This window comes from Penaeus japonicus, unplaced genomic scaffold (assembly GCF_977035675.1).
Source record: "Penaeus japonicus unplaced genomic scaffold, GWHDUDI00000001_assembly GWHDUDI00000017, whole genome shotgun sequence".
Taxonomy (NCBI): Eukaryota; Metazoa; Arthropoda; class Malacostraca; order Decapoda; family Penaeidae; genus Penaeus; species Penaeus japonicus.
The window spans coordinates 28,062,923-28,090,460 of record NW_028234419.1 but is presented as its reverse complement, the minus strand read 5'-3'; the positions used below and the strand labels follow the sequence as shown (position 1 = coordinate 28,090,460).

The following is a 27,538-nucleotide window of genomic DNA, read 5'->3' as shown; positions in this document are numbered from 1 at the left end:
TAAGTGTATGTGGCTATTATCAATGCATGTATACAAATGTTGATTATATACATATCCGTATATATTATATAAATATATGAATATACATATACATATACATATACATATATATATACATATACATATACATATATATACATACATACATACATACATATGTGTATACACACTCATCCATGCAAAATCAAAATGATATCTAAATAAGTGACAAAAATGATTCTAGTATAACTCAATTGGAATTAAAATTATAGGCCTATTTGTAAGAGAACTCTGCACTTACAACACTGTACATAGGCTCTTGTGCCCAATGACTGTACAGTGGACTCTGGGAGTATTTGACCTAAAAAGTACCCCTTAATAGCCAATAGCCATATGCTGTTATTCACACATGTTAGAGGCTCAAGGTGCTTTCACTGAACACAATAAAACAAATAGTGTTACAGGGTTTGCACAATGCCCTTCCTTTCATGAAACAACATTGCAAGTGGCTGTAAATGAATCTCAAGATGTGACATTTATCATTTTTTAAGATTGTCGTCTTTGGTGACGACCTTTTAAGTCTTCTTAAATCCCTGCTATTTCTTTACTGGGAAATATTTCTAGTTATTAAAAGAATATTCTTTACTTTTTGTGTAGGGACACTGGCTGTTCACAAGCCTGTTTTGTTTTTTTATATACAAATACACTTTCATGGGTAATGCTGTGTTACCAAGTAACAAAGGATCAGATTTCTATGTGCCTCAAAAGCTAGCACTCAATGATACAACACATACTATAGCACTCTCATGGACTCTCCATTCATTCCACCTTGACCATGACACTGGCAGGTAACAATGCTTTGTGTCAAGATACATGGTCTCTCCCTCATGCACCGTGGCATCCACAAGGGTAGGTGACAATGACACATATGCTAAGTCTCCCAAGCTTTAGCCCCTGGTGTTGCCATAGCAATACTGGATAAAAGTACCATGCACACATCTACAATGTCCCTCTACCAAAGCCAATACAGTGGTGGGTAATGATACTATGCATGCTACATCATTACTCCTTATCAACTGACTTGTGTCAAAGTATCTGCGAGTTACACTAGTATTTATAATATGTTAAGTTCTTAGCAATTTCTAGAAAAAAAAGAAAAACAATCACAAGGAAATTTAATTTCATGACATGAAACTGATACTCTTAACACCAAAATCCAATGTATCTAAACTTCTTATCTGATCTGTTGCAATTTCTGTAGGCAGTTCATACTATATAAGATAGGTAGGTAGCTGAAGTGTTTCATCCTACGTACAACCCCACGCTCACAACAGAGGTTCTTCATCATTAGTAACACCATGTGAAAAGAGTAGTATGGATCCTCACTAGACATCACATTACCTAAGCAAAGTTTAAGTCCCTCAATGACAATGACTATCATACTGTCCCCTTCACGAGTAAAAATGATGCTTTGGTACAATTTTTTTTATCATAACAGTAATATTATCTGCTCACATCTGTCTTGCTTGGTGACAGTGCAACTTGTAGCGATAATGAGATTCGTCACTACTAGCGCCAAGACAAGATAAAAACAATGTCCCTCATCAGTAGTGATCTTGTCAATTTGTGCAGAGGTACTTTAGGTCTGTTTTCCTCCATTAACAGAGTACAGTGTCCCTGACTAGCAAGAATATACATCCTAAAAGAATTAAAATAGTTTTAACAAAATAACATCACAATCTGCAATAAGTCATTTGATTCCTTTAATCGTATCAATAAAAAAAAATAGCTCAATGATTCTATCAAATATAAGAGTCAATGTAAATGTCTGTAATGGCTAATGTTTCACTACCAGTTGTCTTACAACCTGGAAATACAGTGAAGAAACTGCATAACTGATGAAACATTCTGGCTTCAGTTATATCTTTAGGAAGCTCAAATATATGAAATGTTGCTATGAGTATGAACCATGAAGGAAAATCAATGAAAAATTATCATGCTCTTTCACCTTTGCAAAACTGCAAAAACTCTAAAAGGAAATATACCAAGTCATTAACATTATCATGATTTCAAAAAATCTATCTCAAAACTATACAAATATTTACCTTCCTATAACACTGCCATGAAAAAAGTTATTGAAATCAAAAGTAGTTTGAATATACAACTGGATAAAAAAAATAACTGTCATTCTGACAAATATCTGGATAAATGCAACACTGGGAGAGATGCTTTTACTGTCACAATCTTATAACATGGCAAACATCTTACAGAACTGTATTCCCAATCTGAATTTAGTGCAATGCTTTTCTGGCTGTATTTTAAAACATCATGAATTTTCTTTTTCAGACTACTAATTACTTCTACTAGGGGTGAGACATGTCACGTTTCCCTTTCCACTACCAGTACTATTTCATTTGGTGTTCCTTGTACATTCAAAGAGCTTGTTCTCGCTATGCCTGAACTACATGCCAGCTAACCTCAATTCATGAATATCTTGGGCAATTACAAGACAAAAAAAAAAGACAGGCAAAAAAGAAGCTAAATTCAAATGAAAGAAAACATGGTCGCCATTACACCATGGGGGAATTACAAAACTTTCAAATTATCTCTGGATCAAAGAAACAATGTCCTGAGTACATAAGTCTGAAAATAAAATCACTCCAAGAAGAAATAAATCTAATTAAAATCTAATGAAACAAATTTAGTGGAAATATAATCATAATGATGATCCTATTCAAAAGTACCTCACACATACACCTCTACCAATTATCTTCGATACTAAATCAGCAATGTTCGTACTGCGAAAACACAAAACAAGGTCTAACTAGCCCCTGCCCCCTCCTGTTTCTCTGGCCACAGGAAGCCACTGTATACCTAGAGCATTGGAGATATTTCTTTTCTACAAAGGATGTACACTCCAGAATGAACACAAGAAGTTGCTTGCACATACACTGTAGTCTCTTAATGAGCAATAGGTTCCCAGATTCCACAAAACAACATATTAGTGCAACTACTTACAACCACTTTCATTTGAGCTTTTTTTTTTCTCCACAACTTATATTGGACTTTATATGAAAACAAGGTAAGAGAGCACAAATTTTCACACTGAAGACTAAATATACTTCTAAAATTCCTTTTCCTAGATGGCAAATTTAAAATAAACATATTATATATATGTATATGTATATATATGTATATATATGTATATATATGTATATATATGTATATATATGTATATGTATATATATGTATATGTATATGTATATGTATATGTATATGTATATGTATATGTATATGTATATGTATATGTATATGTATGTATATGTATATATATATGTATAATATAATAATATATATATGTATATGTTTATGTATATATATGTATATGTATATGTATATGTATATGTATATGTATATGTATATGTATATGTATATGTATATGTATATGTATATGTATATATATATATATATATATATATATATATATATATATATATATATATATATATATATATATATATGTATGTATGTATGTATGTATGTATGTATGTATGTATGTATGTATGTATGAATACAAATATTTACATACATATATATATATAATTTATATACATAATACAACATATACATAATATATAAATGTATATACATATATACAAACATGTATATACATATATATATACGAACATGTATATACATATATATATATATATATATATATACAAACATGTATATATATATATTATATATAACATGTAATAATATATATATATATATATATAATATATATATAAAATATATACATATATTTATACTAACATGTATATACATTATATATATATATAAACATATATAAATATATATATATATATATATATATATATATATATATATATATATATATACTTATTATTTGTTTATTTTATATGCCAAAATTTAAAGGGCAAATATAAAACAATTACAGACTTAAACTTTAAACAGCCACTGATGTCCATTTCATGCAGTCATTAAATACTGTAATTAAAGCATAAAACAATGTAAATGACTAAAAACAAGATACAAAATCATCATTTTTGGGTTGATTACTCCCAAATGATCCCTTGTCTGTAGTCTGTAGTCCTAAAACACATAAGACAAATACTGACCTTAAATTTCCACAAACAAGAAGAGAGAAAAAAAAAGAAAAAAAAAAAAAAAACTATGGCTTCTAGGACGGTTCTTCAACTGTCCAAGTTCAGCATAACAATTTAACCCTTCACGGACAGAGTATAAACCTAGAGTGTACACACTTTCTGTTACGTGAGCCACAACTCGTCAGCACAACAGGTCAGACTCCAAGCCAGAGCCAGAGTGAATTTCAACAGATTCTCAAACCCTCAGATTTTCTTCGCTTTTCAGATCACTGTTTATCATAGTAAAAAGGAAAAAAGGGCATTTCCAAGACATGAAGCACAATAAAAAATCCTTGAGAGATGATTACAAATACTTCAAATTTCATAAAGGAAAATTAGGCAAAAGATAATGAGCTTGAGGAAGGTGAAGCATACATCATGTTTCAGTAGCCAGCTACTGTAATCAAAATGCCCACTGACATATCTCACATTTCTCAAGTATCTTTTACCTCCCTTTGACAAACTATATTTGGCAAAGTAAAAGTAACGTGATACTATGAAAACAAACGTAACAGCATCGGTACGATGAAATGTTGAACAAACACAATCCATAAAACGTATTTTTAAAAAAATGACAGTAACATATAAATGCATCAAGGAATGGTCAAGTACCCTCAGTATCTCTGCTCCCTGATTTTGCAGCTGTAATTCCTGGCTTTCCCTTCATGAAAAAGTGATTACTGGGAAGTATGTTCAACAAGTGCAGTACACACCTGGATTACAAGAAATACAATAATACAGATTACCAACATTTACAATACAGAACAGTGACTGAACATCTGTTATTCTCCCACAGACACCTGGCCTTACAGGAGACACTGCCAGCATTGATGCCTATCCCTGAAGGGTTAAGTTTTCACATTTTCAGAGCCCAAAACTAGAATAAAGGGTGAATCTACCATATATATATATATATATGTATATGTATATGTATATGTATATGTATATGTATATATATATGTATATATATATATATATATATATATATATATATATATATATATGTATATGTATATGTATATGTATATATATATGTATATATATATGTATATATATGTATATGTATATGTATATGTATATGTATATGTATATGTATATGTATATGTATATGTATATGTATATATGTATATATGTGTATATGTGTATATGTGTATATGTGTATATGTATATAAATAAATATACATATATAAATACATATACATATATATATACATACATATACATATACATACATATACATATACATACCTACACACACACACACAGACACACACACGTATTATATATATATATATATATATATATATATATATATATATATATATATATATATATATATATATATATTATATATATATATATATATATATGAAAACATGTATAAACAGAAAATCACCAATCTTCTGATTTAAATGTATCTCTTGACTACTTTTAACAAATCATCGCGTCTTGGGCTCCAATCATAAAAAATAATAGTAAAAAGAAAATATAGTAAAATCTAATTAAATTCTAAAAATTCTTTGTCATCTATCACCTATGATTCTTCAGTTTAAGAATTTCTAGAAAAAAATATCCATATCACAAAAAAGTTTTAAAAAAAATAAAAATAGAAAAACAAAAATAATGTCCCTAAATAAAATTAAAAATATATATATACCAAAAATAAAATGAAATCCCCAACTTTTTCTTCTATCATAACTGTCTTACGCTTGGGCTCTCAAAATGTTAAGTCTAAGCTTATCATCTTCTAAATCACTTGGCACAAAGGGACAAAAATGGGTGGCATCTGTGCCTCTTCTCTGCGGCTGACTCATGGAAGGCGAACCCCAGATGCCTTGAAGGTGATATTCTGGAAATGAAGATGAACCTCAGATGCTTTGGCGGGATATGATGAACTCCCAATGATTGATTCTCTGCTTTGGATGTTCCTGGATGATGATGATGTTCTCTTACGCAGAACGGCAACCTCCTAGCTACCTCCGCCGCTGAAATGGGGAAGTCTCCTATCACTTGACGCCTCTCGAGGGAGCGCAACGTACGTACACTAAGGACTACGCTTGTCATCACGTTTATAGGGAGGGGTGAATACCATAACACCAACAGAATGTACTAGGTATGTCATCAAAGCCATGCTTATGTGTGATCCATAATTGCCAGATCATCAATGACATATATCCACACAAAACTATCACTAGGCCTATCACAAGGGTGCAAGAGCTCTATCTTTATATATGATATAGATAGATAGATATATATTCACAGAATGTACAGAATAAAATAATGCAAACCAGAACAGGTTGGATAGATGTCCCAATCCACAGGTGGCACGTACCCGTCTTCTGAAAGGGAAGCAACTCTTGCTGTCCTCTGGCGGGGGCAGATCCAGTCTTAGATCATTACTGGGTGTGTTATTTGGCCCAAACACATTCAGTTCCTCAAAACACTTTGTTTCTATCATCTGCCACAAATCAAACAACTTATTAGTAAAAAAAAAAAAAAAAAAAAAAAAAAAAAGTAAATCAATAAAATCAAATGAATCAACAAAAATGAAAATTACATAGAACTGCTTAAATAATGCCAATAAAAATAAAGTAATAAAGGCATAAGATACATAACTCAACTTACTATAAATTCAAACAAAATAAAAACAAAAAGTAAAAAATAAAACATATAAGACAGAAATTGAGCAAGGGAGATTGAAGTTAAATGAGATCATGTGATGTAAAATAAAAACTTCCATTGAGATAACCAAATAAAAATATAATAATCTAAAATGGGGAAATATGAAACAAATTAAGAAATAAATAAACCAACAATAATGAAAACAAAGACAGATCACTTAAAAAGAAAACTTTAATACTAAAAAAACCTAAGACTAAAACACTCCACTTAAAGCCACTCCACTTTCTACATAAGCATCTTCACTGCACACACCTAAAGGAACATCACACATTCTCCCAGAAGAGTACCAGGGGGTATTTTGTTTTTGGGTGTGCTGGGCAGGTGTATCTGACTCAACATCACTCTGTAGTGGCACTGTCCTGTTTAAGCATTTCAGCCCTAAGACTGTCCTAATGCATTATCTAATCTACTGCGATGCACTGTCATGAAAATACCGATAGATCTCAAAATAGTATCTTTCATCTTCTATAGGTCACAGCTGCTTAACTACTATCATTCAGTATACCATCAATATCAAGAAATTCTTTTTACATTACAATTCATATTTCCAATACTTTTCTATTCATCAGCATGACTGAACAGATCTTAGAGAGCAAGTGAAGTATATTGTGACCTTACTCATATGTACACATTTTGATAAATTATATCCAACATTTGATATTCTTCAAATTTATTGTGCTCGTAAGCTGACATACTCTCAACTCAGCAACCTTAAGACATATTGAGGAAAAAATAACTAAATGGGAAGTTCTCATCTTTAGAAATATAATGGTGGAACAATAAAACATGTACGAGATTACAAATGACGGGGGGGGCACAAAATTTAAGAACTAGATAATATGAATCCCGTTAATCATATTAGCCAATTTCTGGACGAGTTTATTCTACCTTTTTTATTGCTTTTGATTCTGAGTCTAAGTTACCAACTAATCATGTCTACAAATGAGTTGAAACTATTGAGTAAAAAAAAAATAGTAAATTGCAATTACTATCACATATCCTCTAATAAAGAGAAGGGCAGTACTTATAAACTACAATATAATCTATGTAACATTAAGCACTAGGAGTGGGGAAAAAAATCTGACAATTCCATCAACCTCCTCACTATCTCATGCAGAGGTACCATTATATGATATACATACCAGTGTTCCATTACCAGACTTAAATCCACTCACCTCCTGTTGCCATGGGATGGATACAGAGCCAGTGTTAAATTTAGAGTAGAAGGAGTCGTCTGTGGCATCCAGGTTCACCCCTTTCACTGTGCTAAACTGTTCTATGTCCAGCACATCCTTGGCATATACAGCATGTGGCTAAAAGGAAAAAAAAAAATCTAGCTAGTTTTTTTTGGCATGTCTCTTCCATTTGTGTTAACATTCATTAACCCGTTGATGTCAGGGTCCGGGGATACATGCACGCTAAATCTGGGCCAAGACGTCTGGGAGCAAGAAAACATTAGTCCACAATTATATGTGCACTGTCAAGTGTGGGTCGGGAAGAAACTCCTTTCTTTAAACTCAGAATACCAAATTTATCCTATCTTCTTTATCTTTTTCCCTTTTCTTTACCTTATTATGATAAAAAATCAACACAATCACATTGTGTAACAAGTCCTTCAAAGAAAATCCTTTAAAATTGATTCTTTAAAAAAAAGTTACATGTCAGTACCCTAGGCACCAAATCAAACCTCCCACTTGGGAGGGGTTATTGATCAAGGAAGACCTCCGGTTAGTCTCCTCACAAAGGGATTCTGAACCAGGAGAGTCCTCTGTATTCTAAACAAATCTTGTCATTGTGTTTTGGGGGCATTTCTTTGTCAAGCTCTCTAAAATAAGCTCTTTATTACCAGTTATTTAATAGAAGTTCTTTATGAGTTATTTACCCTTGATATTGCAGTGCATAAATAATAGATGTCAGCAAAAGGTATAGCCCAACTTACATCTGGTACAAAGGGAGGGTCACAAATGCCAGCTTCTAATCTCTTCCAGTTGACGTTGCGATAGAAGTCGTGACTCTTGACTTCAACAGCACCATGTCGACCCCGATTACATCCCAGTCGTTCTCGTGCATTCTTCTTGAGTAGCTGCACAAAGGATAATAATATCAGCAATGGGTTGCATGTAATATTATTAAGTAAAAATGAATATTTTTTACTGAAAATGATATATCATTATAAATAACACAACTTAATTAAACCACAAATAAACAAAAGCTCTCATCACTCAAATTATGTCTGGCCATGCAAAGTCTAGACCTTACTACATATATCTGCATTGTATTGCATACTGAGCCCTTTCTTTGGTCAAAAATAGAAACACATACCTAAAACAAATACTATATAACTCATTGGGGAACTTTATCAATGCATATATTAAATTAACACTGAGACTTTCACCAAATAGTCAATTAGTAGGCCTACTAGACCTCAACTGTTCACCTAGTTCCTTGAAGTTTTGCAAAAAGTTTCTATTTTCATGACTATTATAGTTGTTATTATAATAATAATTCTGATAGCCATAACAACATCAATACCAGTGATAGAGAGTAAAAAAGAAAAAAAAAATGGTTTCCAAGAAAATTCATCACAATAATCATGATCATAACTTACCAACTGACATATTAACTTGGACTCTTCAGAAAACTTGTGCGAGTAGGTTTCTTGCTGTTCCTTCACCCGGCGATCTACTTCTTCCCGTTTTACCTGTGTATAAGTCATAATCAATACATATGTATATAATGACATCTACAAATAATGATAAACCAAAAGTTATGATAAGCGTCTTAATACCAATGGTCAAACTACAACATAACAGCAAACACAAAATAGACTTTCCATTTATAGGCTAACAATAATAAAAGAATATGAAAGACATCACAAACCTTTTCTTTACGGGCTCTGAAGGGAGCTTGTCCCTCAATCATTTCATATATGAGGCATCCAAAACTAAACCAGTCTGGGGAAAATGTGTACTTCTCATTGTCTATCACCTCTGGAGCTGAAAGGAAAACGGAAATTTCTTGAAGGCTTTCTTTCCTGCTGGTGCCAGTGACTCTAATCTAAACCTACTTTGGCGGACATTTGGGTGTTTATCAGTGATTATCTCCATCAGTGACAAAGAAACCCAGCACACCTTGCATCAAATACGCCATACCAACTGTCCTAATGTACACATTGACGCAGATGATTATGTACTTGTAAGTCCTGATACTCGTCCATGAGTTCAGCAAGCCAAATTTAAGGATATTAAGCAAAATCAAAGCAATTAAGAAAAAAATAATAATAAAGCTACTTACCCATGTAGCCAACAGTTCCAACACGCCCACGCACCATCTCCCCTTCCGGAATCTGCACAGCTAAGCCAAGGTCAGATATTCGAACGTGGCCGTGATCGTCCAACAAAATGTTCTCAGGCTTGCAGTCTCTGTACACAATCCCCTGCATGTGTAAGTGGCCTAGTCCGCACAACACCTGGACAAATTAAATACACGTCAAAATAAAAAGATCCACTTATATATCTTGTGAAAATAATTCTTGTTACTGCATAATATGGAAGGTCAAATTTCTATTCTACACTACATATTAGTTAAAAACAAAACTGATATAAAATCAGTCAAAATCTAATCACATGGAAGAACAATGGATTATTACAAAAAAGTATACTTTAGTTATGAGGGATTTTACAAAGATAACTTTATACATCCTGCTCCTAATAAAATGAACAGAAAAAAGTAGATATGAATATAGAGTTTACAGTGACGCAGCAAATATTATATGGTCTCAACAAAAGCAATGAGAGAAGAAAAACTGTCTTTTTGTTGAGGTGTTCAAGTTCTCAAAGATGCAGAATCCATAGCAATTCACATCACATCATATTATATCACGCCACACATTACATACGCTCAGAAAGCCTCTTTCTCACACTATAAATCATCCCACATGTACTCATAGAGTCAAGTCCCACTCCTCTCTCTCTTAACCCATTCACGACGGGGGCATTCTAGCCTTGAATGTCACAATGCCGGGGCGTTCGAATTATTAGGCCTAAATCAATTAAATGGCTGGCACAATACTGTGCCGCCCGGCCACTGGGCTTTTGAATGAGCGGTACAGTACTGTACCACCCGTCCAGAGAGGGTTAATGACCCATTGCTGATGGGTCGGTTTTGGCTCCAAATGGTCTACACATCAGTATACTTCAAGCACATAAGCCTAACACCTTGGGCTATTCGCCCGCTCTGGCCATGACCACCTGCTACATGTACAATCAACAGGTACATCAGCCAAATGAAAAGCCATGACAAAATATCTCATCCTTGGTGGCAGATACTACCACCACTTGACATGATATCTTGTTACCTCACACAAATGGGTATGAGTATGAGTATGAATACGAATAAGAATACGAATATGAATACGAGTACGAATACGAATACGAGTATGAGCATATTCAAATTTCATACTCATCCCTTGGTAGCATCAATGTTTCCATGCCAAGCTTATCTTTTCTCTTATATTCAAACTAAGAAGTACAGTTACTTTTTACCCAAATTGTTTCTCTCCAAACTGAAGGAAGTTGGAATATTGCAAAATGTGTCATATTTCTCATCTTATAAGTATTATATAATTCATTCCTTTCAGCAGAACTATCAACTGACAGTAATGTTACCACTAAGTTACATTTATCCCATAAGATGCAACATACATCATATGATGCCGAGCGTGCATCTGAAACATTCATAGAAAAATTTTGTTCTCAATCATTTCTCATTTGATACATCACAATATCTAAAATTTACAGATACATTTACAATCTTTCCAAGTACAATCATCATGTCTTGTATATCAGTCATTCCTTCTAAAATGGAAAGTAAAGTTTCAGAGTACAAAATTTTGCCTCATGAATAAAAGACATTTTACTAATACAAAACAAGATATGAAATACTAGTTATATGAAATACAAAATATACAAACAGATTATGTCTATGCAAAGTTTGTGATGAAATACTGTATTGAATATTTTGTTTCAGACAATTTTATATTCCCTTTTTACTCTTTACTGCCCTGTAAATAAATTTTGCATTTCATAACCTGCATTTCATACCCTTGTGTTTTCTATTTCATAAAATGTATTTTGTGAGTAAAAATGTAATCTTAAACCTTCATATTCAATTTTAAAAATTGTGGTGAATATAAGGAGAAATGGAAGTTTTCTTCCTTTTTTCTGATTTTGCAAATGCCAAAAATGCAATACACGTATATTTTGCAGCCATCTGGTGATACATCAATTCTATATTAACCTGTTAACAACAGATAACGTGATATCATGTCATGGGTTGACGAAGACTTCCCGCCAGGAACACCATATCATGTCATGGTGAATAATCCAAGGCATTAGGCCAACGCATTTCAAATACCCCAGCATTGTGTCCAAGCAGAGCCAAAACCGCTGCAGTGTTATCAGGTCCACAATTATAAATCATAAATTATAGGAAGTAAGAATTATAAAAAAATTCACCATAAAGTGTTCACTAATTTAACATATTCATGACATATGACACAATATCATGTCATAGGAATATTTTCAACATGAGAAATGTTTTATGTTATAAAATTTCTCCATATTTACATCTTTACATGGTTACATTTTTATATACACATTATAGCAGCCTCATGCCTCAAGAAATCTCTTGGTGGGAAGCTGTGGGCTGAATGAGTGGGTTAAGATAACTAATGCCAACCATTCCTTAGTAACTGAGTTACTTCGCTTTCGCACAAAACACACAATCTTCAATCTTTCCCTTAGTCACACAAACATACATATGTGATTTTCAATTTCACTATTATAATAGATGTGTATCTTGCAGATCTTAAACAAAACAAAAAAAACAATAAAAGGTCAAATTCTGGTACTTTCCTTTTTTCGTTATTCTTGTTAACTTGGTCAATTGGATTTCTTAATACTGCAGTGGGTTAAGTCAACAACACAAATATTATTGTCAACCAATTTCGATAACCGATAGCACCAGGATTGAACAAATGTTGTATGCCTATCCGACTTTGTATTCCCAACCATCCAAATGCACAGTATCTTCATAATTCCCCATTAACTTAACCCATTCACGCCGGGGCGGAATTTCACCTACTCCCGATCGTGCCGGGAAGATTTCAAGCGCGCAACCGCCCGTCCCGGGGTGTTTTCCCGCTGCGCGCGGTTGCGCTGATGCTCGCAGAGCGTTTTTCACCCACCCTATCCTTATGGTTTGCGTGATTGCGTCTAAAGTGTAGACATGTGCAGAAAGTAGTGCTATGTTCAGAGGAGGTCTATCAGTCGAAAAAGATGTTACAGCACTGTCTTTTTTAGTGTTATTCTATTGAACTTTTTCCATATTCTTTACTCCTATGTTGTAATACCAATGGGAAATGGAAGCATTCTTCTAGTGAGGTAACAAACAGTTTTTTTTTTTCAATTTTTTTTTCTTCCTAAAAGAAAAGAAAGAGAATATGAACAACCATACATGTGCATACAAGTGAATGCAAGTAACAGCAATGTTTTTTCAAGTGTCATTTTCTTTTATTGGGGCAACAAAAAGATGTTATATTTTTTTTTTTTTTTTTTTTTTATTCCTCGGCCAATTACAATTGATTTTACGATAGTCTTTCGACTCAGATCATCATATTCAACAAATCAGAAACAGAAATCACCATGCCGTAATCAAGATTACGTATGTACCTGTGACGTCATTCATATTACGTTATATCCCATTTTCTACTATTTAGAAGGATAAACTAAAGTAGCTAAGACAAATCAAGTATGAAAATCGAATTGTACTAAGAATAATCTATCATTCTAATGCGGACGTTTCAGCACGTCGCTACTGGCCTCCCGGCGCACGGGCCGAAAATGTATCCCGTGCCAGGACGTCACCCGGGTCCGGGGCTTTTTTCGACCACGTGTCAGCACGTCAACCGGCGCGAATGGGTTAATAAAATTGCACTATCATATTCAATGGATAATTGCTGACTTACTAATAGTGCCAATTTGTGAAGGTTCAATATGGTATGTTATGATATAATAAGAGGAGGAGGATAGCTATTGAAGCTGAGGACATATTTTGCAATGGTGATAAGATAATATGACATGCTGCAATCTTTATCTTTCAGTAGGGATAATCCTCATTTTCTTGCTTTAAAATTACTGCAATATGAAAAGAAAATATCATGCAATTTAGTTAAACAATGACTTGTTCGGTGCATTCAGGTTTGGAAACAACAAAATCCTTAGCAGTTGTACAAAATAAAAATGAAACAGTTCTGTCATAGATTACAGGTATTTTCTGACATTTCAAAGCTAAAACTAATGAATGCACATCCTTCAGAATAGTCACCATGACGACTGATTTGACCGTATCAAGAGATTCTCGAGTCATCATGAGAACTGCATAAAGGCATTGAAACATGTAAGGAACCAAAATATATTACTAGTCGTTTTCCATGATGAAGAGATTTAACATCTCCAAACCAATCCTTAACCCATTCGCGCCGGATGACGTGCTGACACGTTTCGTGGATTTTGCGTCAGATGCCGGTGACGAGATATCTGGCCAAGGCCTGCGCTTGGGGTGAGCAAGCGGGCAGCCCAGGCTCGCGGCTTGTGCGCCTGAGAATTTTGAGGCATTCGGCTTCTGTGTTCGAAAACCCCGGCATTACGACCATTCAAGGCCGGAATCGCCCCGGCGTGAATGGGTTAACTATTAACCCCTTAACGACGAATAACGTGACATCACATCACGGCCCGTTCATGTTCATCCCACAATTATCAATGTAGAGAGAGAGATGTACCAGAATTGTTGAAACTATATTATAAAATCATCATACATATGACAGAAGGCTCTGAAGTATAAAAATAAATTGAAAAGTGCAAAAGCCGTATGAAAACTAGTCAGCAATGCTATAATTACCAAATCTACAGATATTTCCAGTATATAAGGATCTCAAAGTAAGAATTACCTTTATAATGAGCTGTAACCCAATACTGGCTCCACTCAGGGTATTTCAATACATGCAGGTCTAATGCATTGAGCTACTTGCCAGTTCTGGCCGTGGCCATCTACTATACACAGTCACGCAGCATGCCAGCCATACAAAAAGCCATGATATAATATTGCTTTCCCAGCAGCAAGTGCTGCCCTCACATAACATATATCATATGATCTATCGTTAACGGGTTAATATCAATGTAGACCAAAATCTTAACATTGGTTTCCAAGCTACAAATCTTTATATATAAAAGAGACAGGGAGGATTAAATTTGTAATTACTTCATTATCTTATCATAGCAATGTAATGGATGCTTATATGTCCTGGGTTTAAAATTGGAATCATATGCATTATAAAATCAATATAATAATGAAGGCAATATTTACTGTAACAAGTTCTCCAAGAGTCTTTTTTCATTTTCACATCAATCAACTAAAATTCATATGGGGCAACTATGAAAAAAAAATCAAAGACTCGGCTACCCCTGTGACCCATCACCGTAAAATCCTAACACTTACTATACACTACCAAACATTGCAAAAATGCCTATACATCCTTAACCCATTCTCACCTGATGACATGATTCTTTTGCTCCTGCCAGAAGACTTCCTATCACGTCCTGATATCTCCCTCTAAGAAGACTCCCTATCACGTCCTGATATCTCCCTCTAAACACACTTTTTACAATCTTACGCATGTATATTTCCATTTGTATAGACAGGTTTTGCATCACTTGTGAAAATTATGTCAATAAATACAAAAACCTCCTTTTATCACCCCCATTGAATCTGGATGAAAAATGCTCTGAGGGACGCAACTCCATTTCGCACCACTTCCTATCTAGCACCACTTGCGCCACTTGCTATCTAGCTGCATCAGGCAAACATAAGCCTAGTGCAAATGGGTTAAGTATTAATAGGCAGACCTGGTGTTTTCATATTTTAGCCCTGATAAAGTCTATGCTGGTCTGCTGCATTCTAATCACAGTCTCAGAAGATGAGCAGTACAATCAATGGCTAGATCTGTGCATTCCAAGTCTATTAAGGATTTAAGCTGAAAAATTTGGAAAACTGTGGACTCTTGATACTTCCCAAGACTTAGTTCCAAAACTTGCAGGTAACTTCAGGATTCTATATTCTGCAAGTGATTGGATGTGACAAGAAGTTGTTCTTGTAAAGAATCCGAGAGAAGTTCTTCATTGAAATAAAGAATAGAAAAATAGAGTAGAGCACAAAGACAGAAAAATTATTTCATACTTACACATCACACACAATTAATTTCATCTTACTAATTGCATTCTCAATTAAACATGCATATGCGGCATGATAGGATATCAACATATCAATTAAATCGCTGGATCTCTATTTGCGCACAACAGGTAATTCTGAGTATATATAATTTCAAATGACAGACAATTAAACGACTACTACGCAATGCAATAAGAAAACGTAAACGTTCCAAGGCCAAGAGATTGCAACTATCCTGTAACTAAATAAATCATTTGGCACTATCCAAGTAAAAGCATCAGTGATACTGCACATACTAATGAAAAAACAAAATAAAACCCAAAAATATTAAAGTCAACCAAAGCAAATTTTCACAAAACTAAATGCGCATACATCATTAACCTCGATGGTGAAACACACATTCCACCAACAACAAAAAACAGGGAAACCAACCTCAGCTGCATGGAACGCTGCTCTCTCCTGGTCAAAGCCTGGGTCACCCCCCATGTTGTAGATGTGGAATTTGAGGTCACCGCCATTCATAATTGTAAGGACGAGGCATAAAGAGTCTTTCGTTTCATAAGCGTAAGCTAAACTAACCTGCAAAGACAATTCCAATTTATTGTAAAAAAAATCTCTTGAAAGATGAAAGGAACAAAATACAAAATATTTCTCTTGTAAGAACATCTTCAATCTTCAATCAATTTAGAGAGATTATAACAAATAAAAGCAACAAAAATATAGAAAAAAAAATTAAGATGCAAAATACACTTTACCTAAAATATAAAGAAAAATCGTACTTACAACAAATCTGGAATTAATCTTCTGAAGAATTTGCTTCTCTATAAGCACCATTGCTTCTCCTTTTCGCTTCTTTATTCTCTTCTTCTCTAATTTCTTGCACGCATACATCTTTCCCGTTGCTCTTACTTGGCACGCACACACTTCTCCAAAGCCTCCCTTCCCTAGTACCCTGTACATTCTGAAGGTCTTGTAAGTGACTGGTTGACTGAAAAGATATTTTAGAAAGAGCAAATGAATGCGTGATTCACAAATACATAAGGAATATATCAGAGAAAACAGAAATGCCAATATGATAGTAGAGAGTAGCTTTAGCAGAAAAATACTATTGTGCATGTACTGCAAATTTCTCTATACGATTATATCTGTTACTATGATTTCAAACATTTAGAAACATCAGCTAATGACATTCTAATTGTTGCACTCCAAAAAATATTTTCAAATTAATTGTTACAAAATCCTTTAAGTATGCAGGAAATATTTTAGCATAAGGTTCAATTCTCATGGTCAAACAAAACAGTGATCTCTTCCCAAAATCACTAGCTTTTAGAAGAAAATATGAAATCCAATTAAAATTACTACACTTATTTTCAAATAGAAAGGCTCCACGCCTCCTATGTCATATATATACTGTTTATAATAATTTCTGGGCCATGTTAGAATGAGCTGTTCTTTGAATAGCAGTGGTTAGGGATGGTGGTTAGGGATTAATGTTCCCAACCTTAAATCTTTACAGCCTATTATCCTTGTTCTTTTCTGCATTTTACACATATAGAAAAATACACAGGTAAACATTTGCAGAGATAACTTTTAGGATATATCATCCAAAAGCCTTTTCAAAACCAAATGTCTATCTAAATGCACATGAAACATTAAAATCATTACCCAGTTCCAAAATACACATTTAAAAAAAAAATTATTAATAATAAATAAAACGCCCATTTCCTCCTTAGCCTCCTCTCCCTTAAACACACCTTTCTAGCCATTTCCATTGTAGATATCTGTGGAAGTACATGGAAGCCTCAAATTCCTTGAAAGGTTCATTAGCCAGGAAGAGCTTTACGTCGGCCACGCATCCTTGGAAGAGGTCCTTTTCCGCTGTGTCTCTGCTCAAGTTCTCCTTGCATGTTTCCACTAAGGACTCGTTCAAAATTCCCAAAATCTGCCATTCCATAAACTGGAGAAGCAAAAAAAAAAAAAAAGAGAAACAGACACTGAATTACGGAAGCCACTACTTAATCTATCAAATCTATCAATTATAAACAATGGAAATCACACAGACGATTATTCAATCCAATCAAATAGCCTCTTATAGCAAATTCCACACAATCTACATAAGAAAAATAAAATAAAAAATCAAATTACTCACAGCTTTTTGAAGATATTTGTTAAATATGGTATGTGCAGCCTCTTGTCTTTTCTCATCTAATTCTACTTGGTATTGTTCCTGCAGTAAAGTAGATAGAAAAGTAATATACAATTAGAAAAAATAACTGAGCCACTTTTGCTTATCGAATCATCGTGCACATCAAACATTTTTTTCTTGCTACATCAACAACTAAAATCAATGAATGGAAAATATATATATTAAGTGTTTTCATCAAATAGAAAATGAAAAGAAAGAATAATGTGCTAAATTGTATACATGTTTGAAGGTTACATGCATTTGTATGCCAAGTATTTATATGGTGTGTATCCAAAAGTGTATGTACACGTGTGTATAAGTGGTGTATGCATGCGTATGGTGTATTTGGTGTGTATGGTGTGTATAGTTTATATGGTGCATATGGTGTGTAGTTTATATGGTGCATATGGTCTATATGATGTATATGGTGTATATAGTATATATGGTGTATATAGTGTATATAATATATATGGTGTATATAGTGTATATGGTGTATATATAGTATATATGGTGCATATATGGTGTGTGGCATGTGTAGTGTGTATAGTGTGTGCCATGGTATGTGTGTGTGTCTGTCCCTGTTTGTATGTATGTGGCGTGCGTAGACATGTGTTTATTTGTATATAACAGTTACACAAACTATCCTAATAATAAAACTTAGAAGATATATCTTGATAAATTGACTGATAAGTACACATTGAAAAAGCAACAAAAAACATCTCAACACATGTATGATTCTGAAGAAAAATTTAACAAATCTTATCACACAACCTTCTGTCATTTACAGTGATACTTCTGACGGTTAAATTAGCAAGCGTGTTTGTTTCTCCAAGAGCAGATATTATGGAGCCTCGCACTTGAGGCCACCGTCAAGTAGGAGGCAATTTACAACTGTGTATATTTTGAAGATATTCAAGTAGAGACTCAAGGACTTGCTTCTTCCATAAAGAGAAATCTAAAAGGTGTAGATGTTGATGCGACTTCTGACATTAATTGGTGCAAAATATATGGGTCTAGACCACACACTCTATTTATGTCTGTTAATCATTTGTGCATTTGTGAAGAACTTCTTTAATCTAATAAGATATACTGCAAAAAAAAAAGTATGATACTTTGGCATACCACTTAAATAATCAAATAAATAGATGAATTTGAGAAAATAAGCATTAAGCTGACAGACATTGATAGGTCGATCAATATGAAATGTATGTTGAAAAGAATAACATATACAGCAAACACATAAAAACAAAAACAAATTGGCAAATAACCAAATTCACATCTTCATATTTCACAATAGGCGACTCTTAGATCATTTAATGTTAACACCTTATTTCTTCATCTTGAAATCAAATCTTTCCAAAATCATAGGTAATATCTTAGAATTTTTAAAAATCAGTACCTATCAGAACTTTAAAACAACACATGCAGAATTAAACAATGAATTTAGTATTTTACTTCAACCAAGTTCAAGTTACCAACACAGAGATCATCATGCCTTGATGGGATTAAGAACCCGAGTCACTTCTAGATAGTAAGTCGACTTTCTTTAAATAATTAGCAAATAATGCTTTCCTTCTAAAAATCGTAAGTAAGGTGTACAATAGAAGTGTTTAAGGAGCATCAAATCCTTCACGGCAAAAAAAACTAATGCACTATAAAAATAAAATAACGATAATAATAATACACACATTCAACTTGTATATTGTAAATTAATCTAAAACCTCTGTCTACTTAAACAATTCAGTCAGAGAAGTGACAAAAAGGAATTAGTTATTTGTTCTCGTTCCTACATTTGTCTCTTTTTTCTCCTTTTCAATATTCTAAACCAATGATGTCTCTTCCCAAAATTTATCTTTAACAAGTGCTTTACTGAGAGAGGGTAAAAGCACTATGTATATATAATTGCAACCATCCCCTAGGTGTATAACATATGGTCTTCTCAAACTACTAAAAACTAGCTTCAATACTCCAAACCTCAATACGATCCAGAGTCGAAATAATAGCTAGAGGTCAGTCATCTTTACAATGAATTTTGTTAATTACAAAAGATATCAACGTTTCTAATCAAAACTGTTGCAAACATTCTTTCCTTATCTACACAATTGGAGATAATCAAAAAGTTAATAACAATCGCATTATTTCGACCTCTGGAAGGTAAAGCATCATACATTCTAGCCTATGCCTAAGATACAGAGGGGAGGCAGGACTTACAACGTCATCTAGGAATTTATTGTACTTGTGGTACATTGGCTTTACACATTCACAAAACTGCCTAAACAGCAGTCTCCCTATAGGCTGTTGGTCCACTACATAGCTGTATCTTACATCTGGAAGAGAATGAATAGCATTAATAAATACATACACAAGCAAAGCATACGAAGGACTCGTTACTGAATCTTTAAAGAATTTACCATACCATACTATAATTATTCTTGCTAATGGGAATCAATTTCTCTACATTAAAAAGGTAACAGTTAATTATTCAATAACACCAGTCTCATCATCTTATAACTACAAATGGACTCAAAATACTCAAAGACTTACAAGATATAATCATTAACCCACTGACAACAAGAATATGCATGTGTCCAGAGTGGTTTTGTTTGATTAACATATTTTTACGCATAAATGGCTCCATAAGGGCTTAGTCACCAAGGGGTGAATTGCTAGACTTGCCGGAACTCAACTGTTTACCTCATCCCTTGAATTTTAACAAAACTGTTTAAGATTCAATTACTTTTATTGCTTTTAATTACCGCAATTATAAAAGTGGCAACAAGTAGAGTAACAATAAAGCTAATGATGATAAAAATGGTCCAAGAAATACGAAAACTTCCCAGAAATTCAATGTGTAATCACGTTCAATACCTTTTATACTAAAAGCAATTACCAAATCAGTATGTGACTGCTACCAATCTTGAGTATTAATTCAACTTATGAATCAAGTTAAGAAATGTACCCTATTTATCAGAAAATTGTGATAAAAGTATTGAAAATAAAGTTTATACTAATATTAGCTATGTTTAGCATATCCTACCATTCAAATAAGTAAATAAAATGCCATACAATTACAAACATTTGAATATCATACAACACAAACACAGACACACACACACGCACGCACGCACGCACGCATGCACAGACACACACACACTAAATATATATATTATATATATATATATATTATATATATATCATATATAAGTATATATATTTACATATATATACATATACATATACAAATACATATACATACTACTCACTACACACTACATACACCTACACCTACATCTACATCTAAAAACACACACACACACACACACACACACACACACACACACACACACACACACACACACACACACACACACACACACACACACACACACACACACACACACACACACACATGTACATACACACACGCACACACTACATGTACACACACACACACACACTACATGTGTACACACATGCACACACTACATGTGTACACACATGCACACACTACATGTGTACACACACGCACAACCTACATGTGTACACACACGCACATACCCACACAGGCACACACGCGCGCGCGCGCGCGCACGCACGCACACACACACACACACACACACACACACACACACACGCACACGCACACGCACACGCACACACACTACATGTAAACACACACACACACACACACACACACACACACACACACACACACACACACACACACACACACACACACACACACACACACACACACACACACACTACATGTACACACACACACACACTACATGTACACATACACACACACTACATGTACACATACACACACACTACATGTACACATACACACACACTACATGTACACATACACACACACAAACACACTGCATGCACATGTACACACACATGTACACACACACATGTACACACACACACATGTACACATACATGTACACACACACACGCACAGGCACACGCACACACACATGTACATACACATACACATACACACACACATACATACATACATACATACATACATACATACATACATACATATATACATACACACACACACACACACACACACACACACACACACACACACACACACACACACACACACACACACACACACACACACACACACACACACACACACACACACACACACACACACACACACACACACACACACGCACACACACACACACACTACATTTATAGTGTCACCAGCATTATTGAGGTCAATGCATCTCCATGCCATTCTTTTAAATTCAGGTTTAAATTCATCCTATAAGGTTGAAATGCCAAACCTCTCTTCCACAGTTAAGTGCTTATATGATTTGTGTACGATGTTCATGGTGCTATCTATTTGTTTACACTAGCTGTGTTCATAGTTTATAATTCTGTGAAATGTTAATTTGTGGAAATATAAACCTCATTTGATTTTGAATTGGATTATGTCTAAGATAATGCACTGGACAGATTACAATTCAAATTATCCAATATTTAATTGTGGGTGAATTACACACACACACACACACACACACACACACACACACACACACACACACACACACACACACACACACACACACACACACACACACACACACACACACACACACACACACACACACACACACACACACACACACATATATATATACATACATATATACATACACTGGTATTTCCCCAGGTAAAATCCTGAGTCATAACAAAGAACGCATTTTGATAAATCTTAAAAACAAAAATATTTCTCATTAAATTAATACTAAAAACACTAAAAAAAACTTACATTATAATCATAAACCAGTTTTATGTATCAAATTGTACAGGCCTCTACTTAATCTCACTTGGGCTGTTCAATAGCACAATTGACTGGCTTGTGCAAGGAAACTATATTACCGTGCTAGCACTATGATATTACGACAAGGTCTTTCTAGGGAAATGTTGAAGGTCACACGGGGGACTAGGTCTCTAGCTGGCCTGGTCAAACCGAGAAGGGTGACAGTCAGAGCCTCACTCAGCCCAAAGGGCGAAGCTGGAGAGTGTGACAGCTTGCAGCGTGATTGACTGGTGAACTCCCGTCCTCCTCTTGATTCAGGCTTGGGTTGATCTACAAGAGGCAAAGCAGTTCACAAGTTCTCCGAGGTATATGTATCTGCTTTAGCAGCATCCACGTGGGAAGCAATGGCTTGGCTTGGAGATTGAGCCATAGTGGATAGTTTATCTCCTGTATATCTCTTACAGTAAATCAAACGGAAGAAAAGTCACAATATTTATGGGTGGATTCTGGAGTTATTTGGCCTTGTGGCAATCAACGAGGCTGACCTGAGTTCATCCTGTATGCCTAGACAAGAGTTCACTAGTCACCATAACCTCTCTCCGGCCTCACCTGCCGTGCAGGCTTCATGCTCTGTGACCTCTGTTCAATTTGACTCTGACCGTCACCCTACGCAGATCCTTTTCAGCTTGGCCCTAAAAGGGTCAGGCAGACCAGAGACCAAGTCTCCCGGCATGACCTTCGCCACTTCATAGCAAGAACTCTTCCATAATCTCTGTACCAGCAGAGCACTGTATCCTTCTTCAATGAAATCAGTACAGAGTTGATTGAGTAAAAAATACACAGTGTTCAAATACTTTTTTAAAAGATAAAAAGGGTACTTACCTAATTTGCTTTTTAAATCTAGACATTGTGATATATGTGGAAATTGTAAAAGTTTTTTCCATTTTTTGCTTTTTCCTTTATTGCTGTCTGACCCTCCTGAAAAGAAAAAAGAAAACAAATTAGCTCTTTACTCAATAAAAAAAAAAAAAAAAAAAAAATTGCAGAATGAAATTAAGCATTTAATATGTGTAAACCAAAATAAAAACATTAGGTTAACCATACTGATACATATCATATGGAGATACACGACAGAAAATGCGGATGAAAAAAAAAAAAACATTCAAAAAAAAAAAGAAAAGAAACAAAGATATATAAAAAAATCAAGAGAGAGAGAAAAAGATACATCAAAGTAGATGATGACCAGAAGGAAGACCTATTCTCTCAGGTTCTTACAAGTAAACAAGATATCAACATGTTTGAGGGGGGAGAATCCTGATAATGACAGGATCTCTGCATGTAAATGGTTGCTTTTGTTTTTCTAAGTTTTTATATATATACAAATACATGTGTGTGTGTGTGTGTGTGTGTGTGTGTGTGTGTGTGTGTGTGTGTGTGTGTGTGTGTGTGTGTGTGTGTGTGTGTGTGTGTGTGTGTGTGTGTGTATATATGTATGTATGTATGTATGTATGTATGTATGTATGTATGTATGTATATGTGTATATGTACATATGTATATATACATACATATGTATATATACATATGTATGTGTATATACATATGTATGTGTATATACATATATACATATATATATATGTATGTATGTATGTATGTATGTATGTATGTATGTATGTATGTATGTATGTATGTATGTATGTGTGTATGTATGTATGTGTGTGTGTATGTGTGTGTGTATGTGTGTGTGTATGTGTGTGTGTATGTGTGTGTGTGTGTGTGTGTGTGTGTGTGTGTGTGTGTGTGTGTGTGTGTGTGTGTGTGTGTGTGTGTGTGTGTGTGTGTGTGTGTGTGTAAATATATAAGTAAAAATTTATGTATATATACATGTAAATACATATGAAAATATATACATATATACATATATAGATAGATAGATAGATACATAGATAGATAGATAGATACATAGATAGATATGAATACATAAACATGTATTTATATAAATATAAATATATAAATACATATAAATTAATATTTATATATGTATGTATGTATGTATGTGTATTTATTATATTATATTATATTATATTATATTATATTATATTATATTATATTATATATATATATATATATATATATATTTATGTGGATATATATATAAATAAAACTTGAAATTCAACAACTTCACCCATAAATCAACATAAACAAACACAAACACAAGTTCAGAAAAATATCTGAACCATATCTCATTACTCTCAAAAGAGCAATATTCGTTCATCCCCCAAGGAATAACACACTCTCAGGATTGCTCTACAAGAACTATCGTTCAATTACTCATAAAGAATTTAGTACATTTTCAATGCTCGGCACAAAGACTGCATCTTGCAACTAAAGGTCTAGGGTCAGGCGCGACCTCAGATTCAGAGCTTCCGCACATAAACTTTGGTGCGTTCGATAAGTGATAGAGAATCATATAATTACGATACTAAGATGGAACAAGGAGTTCAAATTCGGAGGGTATTTCTTTTCAAAAGGAAAATATATCAAGTATGAAACTAAATATGTATACAATGGAAATGGTTAAACACCGAGGCTGAGGCTCACTGACAAGATAAATAAATAAATGTTTTTATTTGCATACACACACATTATATATATATAATATATATATATATATATATATATATATATATATATATTATGTATTACATATTATATATTACATATTATATATATATATATTATATATTATATATTATATATTATATATCATATATCATATATTATATATCATATATTATATATTAGATATTAGATATTAGATATTAGATATTAGATATCATATATCATATATATCATATATATCATATATTATATAGATCATATAGATCATATAGATCATATAGATCATATATATTATATATATTATATATTTTATATATATTATATATATTATACGTATTTTATATATTATACATATTATACATATTATACATATTATACATATTATACATATACATATATATACATATATATACATATATATATATAATATATATAATATATATATATATGTATATATATATAATATATATCATATATATTATATACATTATATATCATATATATTAATTACATATATTATATACATTATACAATATTTATTATATATATATATCATATATTATATATCATGTATTATATATTATATATATTATATATTACATATTACATATATCTTCATATACATATATTTATACATAGATATACTTATATATACATTCATGTCTAAATACATTTATATCTATATACATATGTATCTATATGTATATAAATATATACAAATATATATGTATATATATACATATGTATATAAATATATACAATATATATGTATATACATACATATGTATATATATATATATATATAATATATATTATATATATATATATATATATTACAAATATATATCAAATATATATATCTATATAGATTGATACATAGATAGATAGATAGATAGATATAGATTTAGGTATTGCTATAACATTAAGATAGATTTATATATATACATATATGTATACATATATACATACATATCTAAACATACAAATATATAAATATAAACATGTATAAATATATATAAATATATATAAATACATACAAATATATAATTACATATAAATATATAAATATATATAAATATAGATGAATATAAATAAATGTAGATAACTATAAATAAATATAGATAACTATAATAAATATATATATATATATATATATATATATATATATATATATATATATATATATATATATCATATAGATTATCAAAGTACATTTGGAACTATCCGGCAAATTTTCACCTGCTACATCTATCTATCTTACCCTCCTATGTCCCCATTCTCCTTGCATTCCTTCCTCTTTCTAAGTGAGTCACAAGTAGTGGGTTCAACATACTAATCCTGATACTATATGGTATTTCATTCAGCCAATCCCTTAGTACCCTGTCTGCAACACGAAATATTCCATTTCACAAAAGTTATGGTTTCATGTTTTTTCTATCATCTAGTGATTAAGATGCAATATATGTTTTACTGCTTCATATGTATTTTATCTACATTTCCTTTTTTCTCAATTCCATTTGTATAAGAGCATTAACTGTGGTGACTTTTGTTTAGCTTTGACGCTACACTGAAAAGAAACTGGACGGTTTATTTCCTGGTGTATAAAATGAAGCACAAAGACAAACCTTTACCTTGGTAAAACATAAAAAGCCAGAGGAATTGCAGTTCCAAGCGGTCTGACAATGCCATTCCTCTACAATGTGTAGAAATTAAACTAAAAATCCATCATACAATGCCTTTCCCCTACAAAGGGCATGGAAAAAGACTAATGAAAACATGCATGATTCACGCAGGCACTGGTTGTGACCATGAATTAA

At 33.0% G+C, this 27,538-nt stretch overlaps 1 protein-coding gene across 3 annotated transcripts in view; it reads right to left on the bottom strand.

The window, feature by feature from the left end:
- Nucleotides 1-5,499: 5,499 nt before the first annotated feature.
- Nucleotides 5,500-27,538, bottom strand: part of Gprk2 (G protein-coupled receptor kinase 2) — a 32,568-nt gene continuing 10,529 nt past the window's right edge. For 2 of the 3 annotated variants that reach the window (XM_043016808.2, XM_086546235.1), the window contains exons 2-14: nt 23,984-24,079; nt 20,515-20,630; nt 18,268-18,345; nt 17,873-18,075; nt 16,902-17,106; nt 16,551-16,697; nt 10,128-10,302; nt 9,714-9,829; nt 9,442-9,534; nt 8,773-8,916; nt 8,009-8,146; nt 6,440-6,609; nt 5,500-6,136 (exon numbers count right to left, since the gene is read on the bottom strand). In XM_043016808.2, coding sequence (XP_042872742.1) covers nt 6,121-6,136; nt 6,440-6,609; nt 8,009-8,146; nt 8,773-8,916; nt 9,442-9,534; nt 9,714-9,829; nt 10,128-10,302; nt 16,551-16,697; nt 16,902-17,106; nt 17,873-18,075; nt 18,268-18,345; nt 20,515-20,630; nt 23,984-24,079 — 1,697 coding nt within the window. In that variant the 3' untranslated portion in view covers nt 5,500-6,120. The remainder of the gene's footprint in view (nt 6,137-6,439; nt 6,610-8,008; nt 8,147-8,772; nt 8,917-9,441; nt 9,535-9,713; nt 9,830-10,127; nt 10,303-16,550; nt 16,698-16,901; nt 17,107-17,872; nt 18,076-18,267; nt 18,346-20,514; nt 20,631-23,983; nt 24,080-27,538) is intronic. The other variant, XM_086546234.1, reaches the window with a different exon arrangement.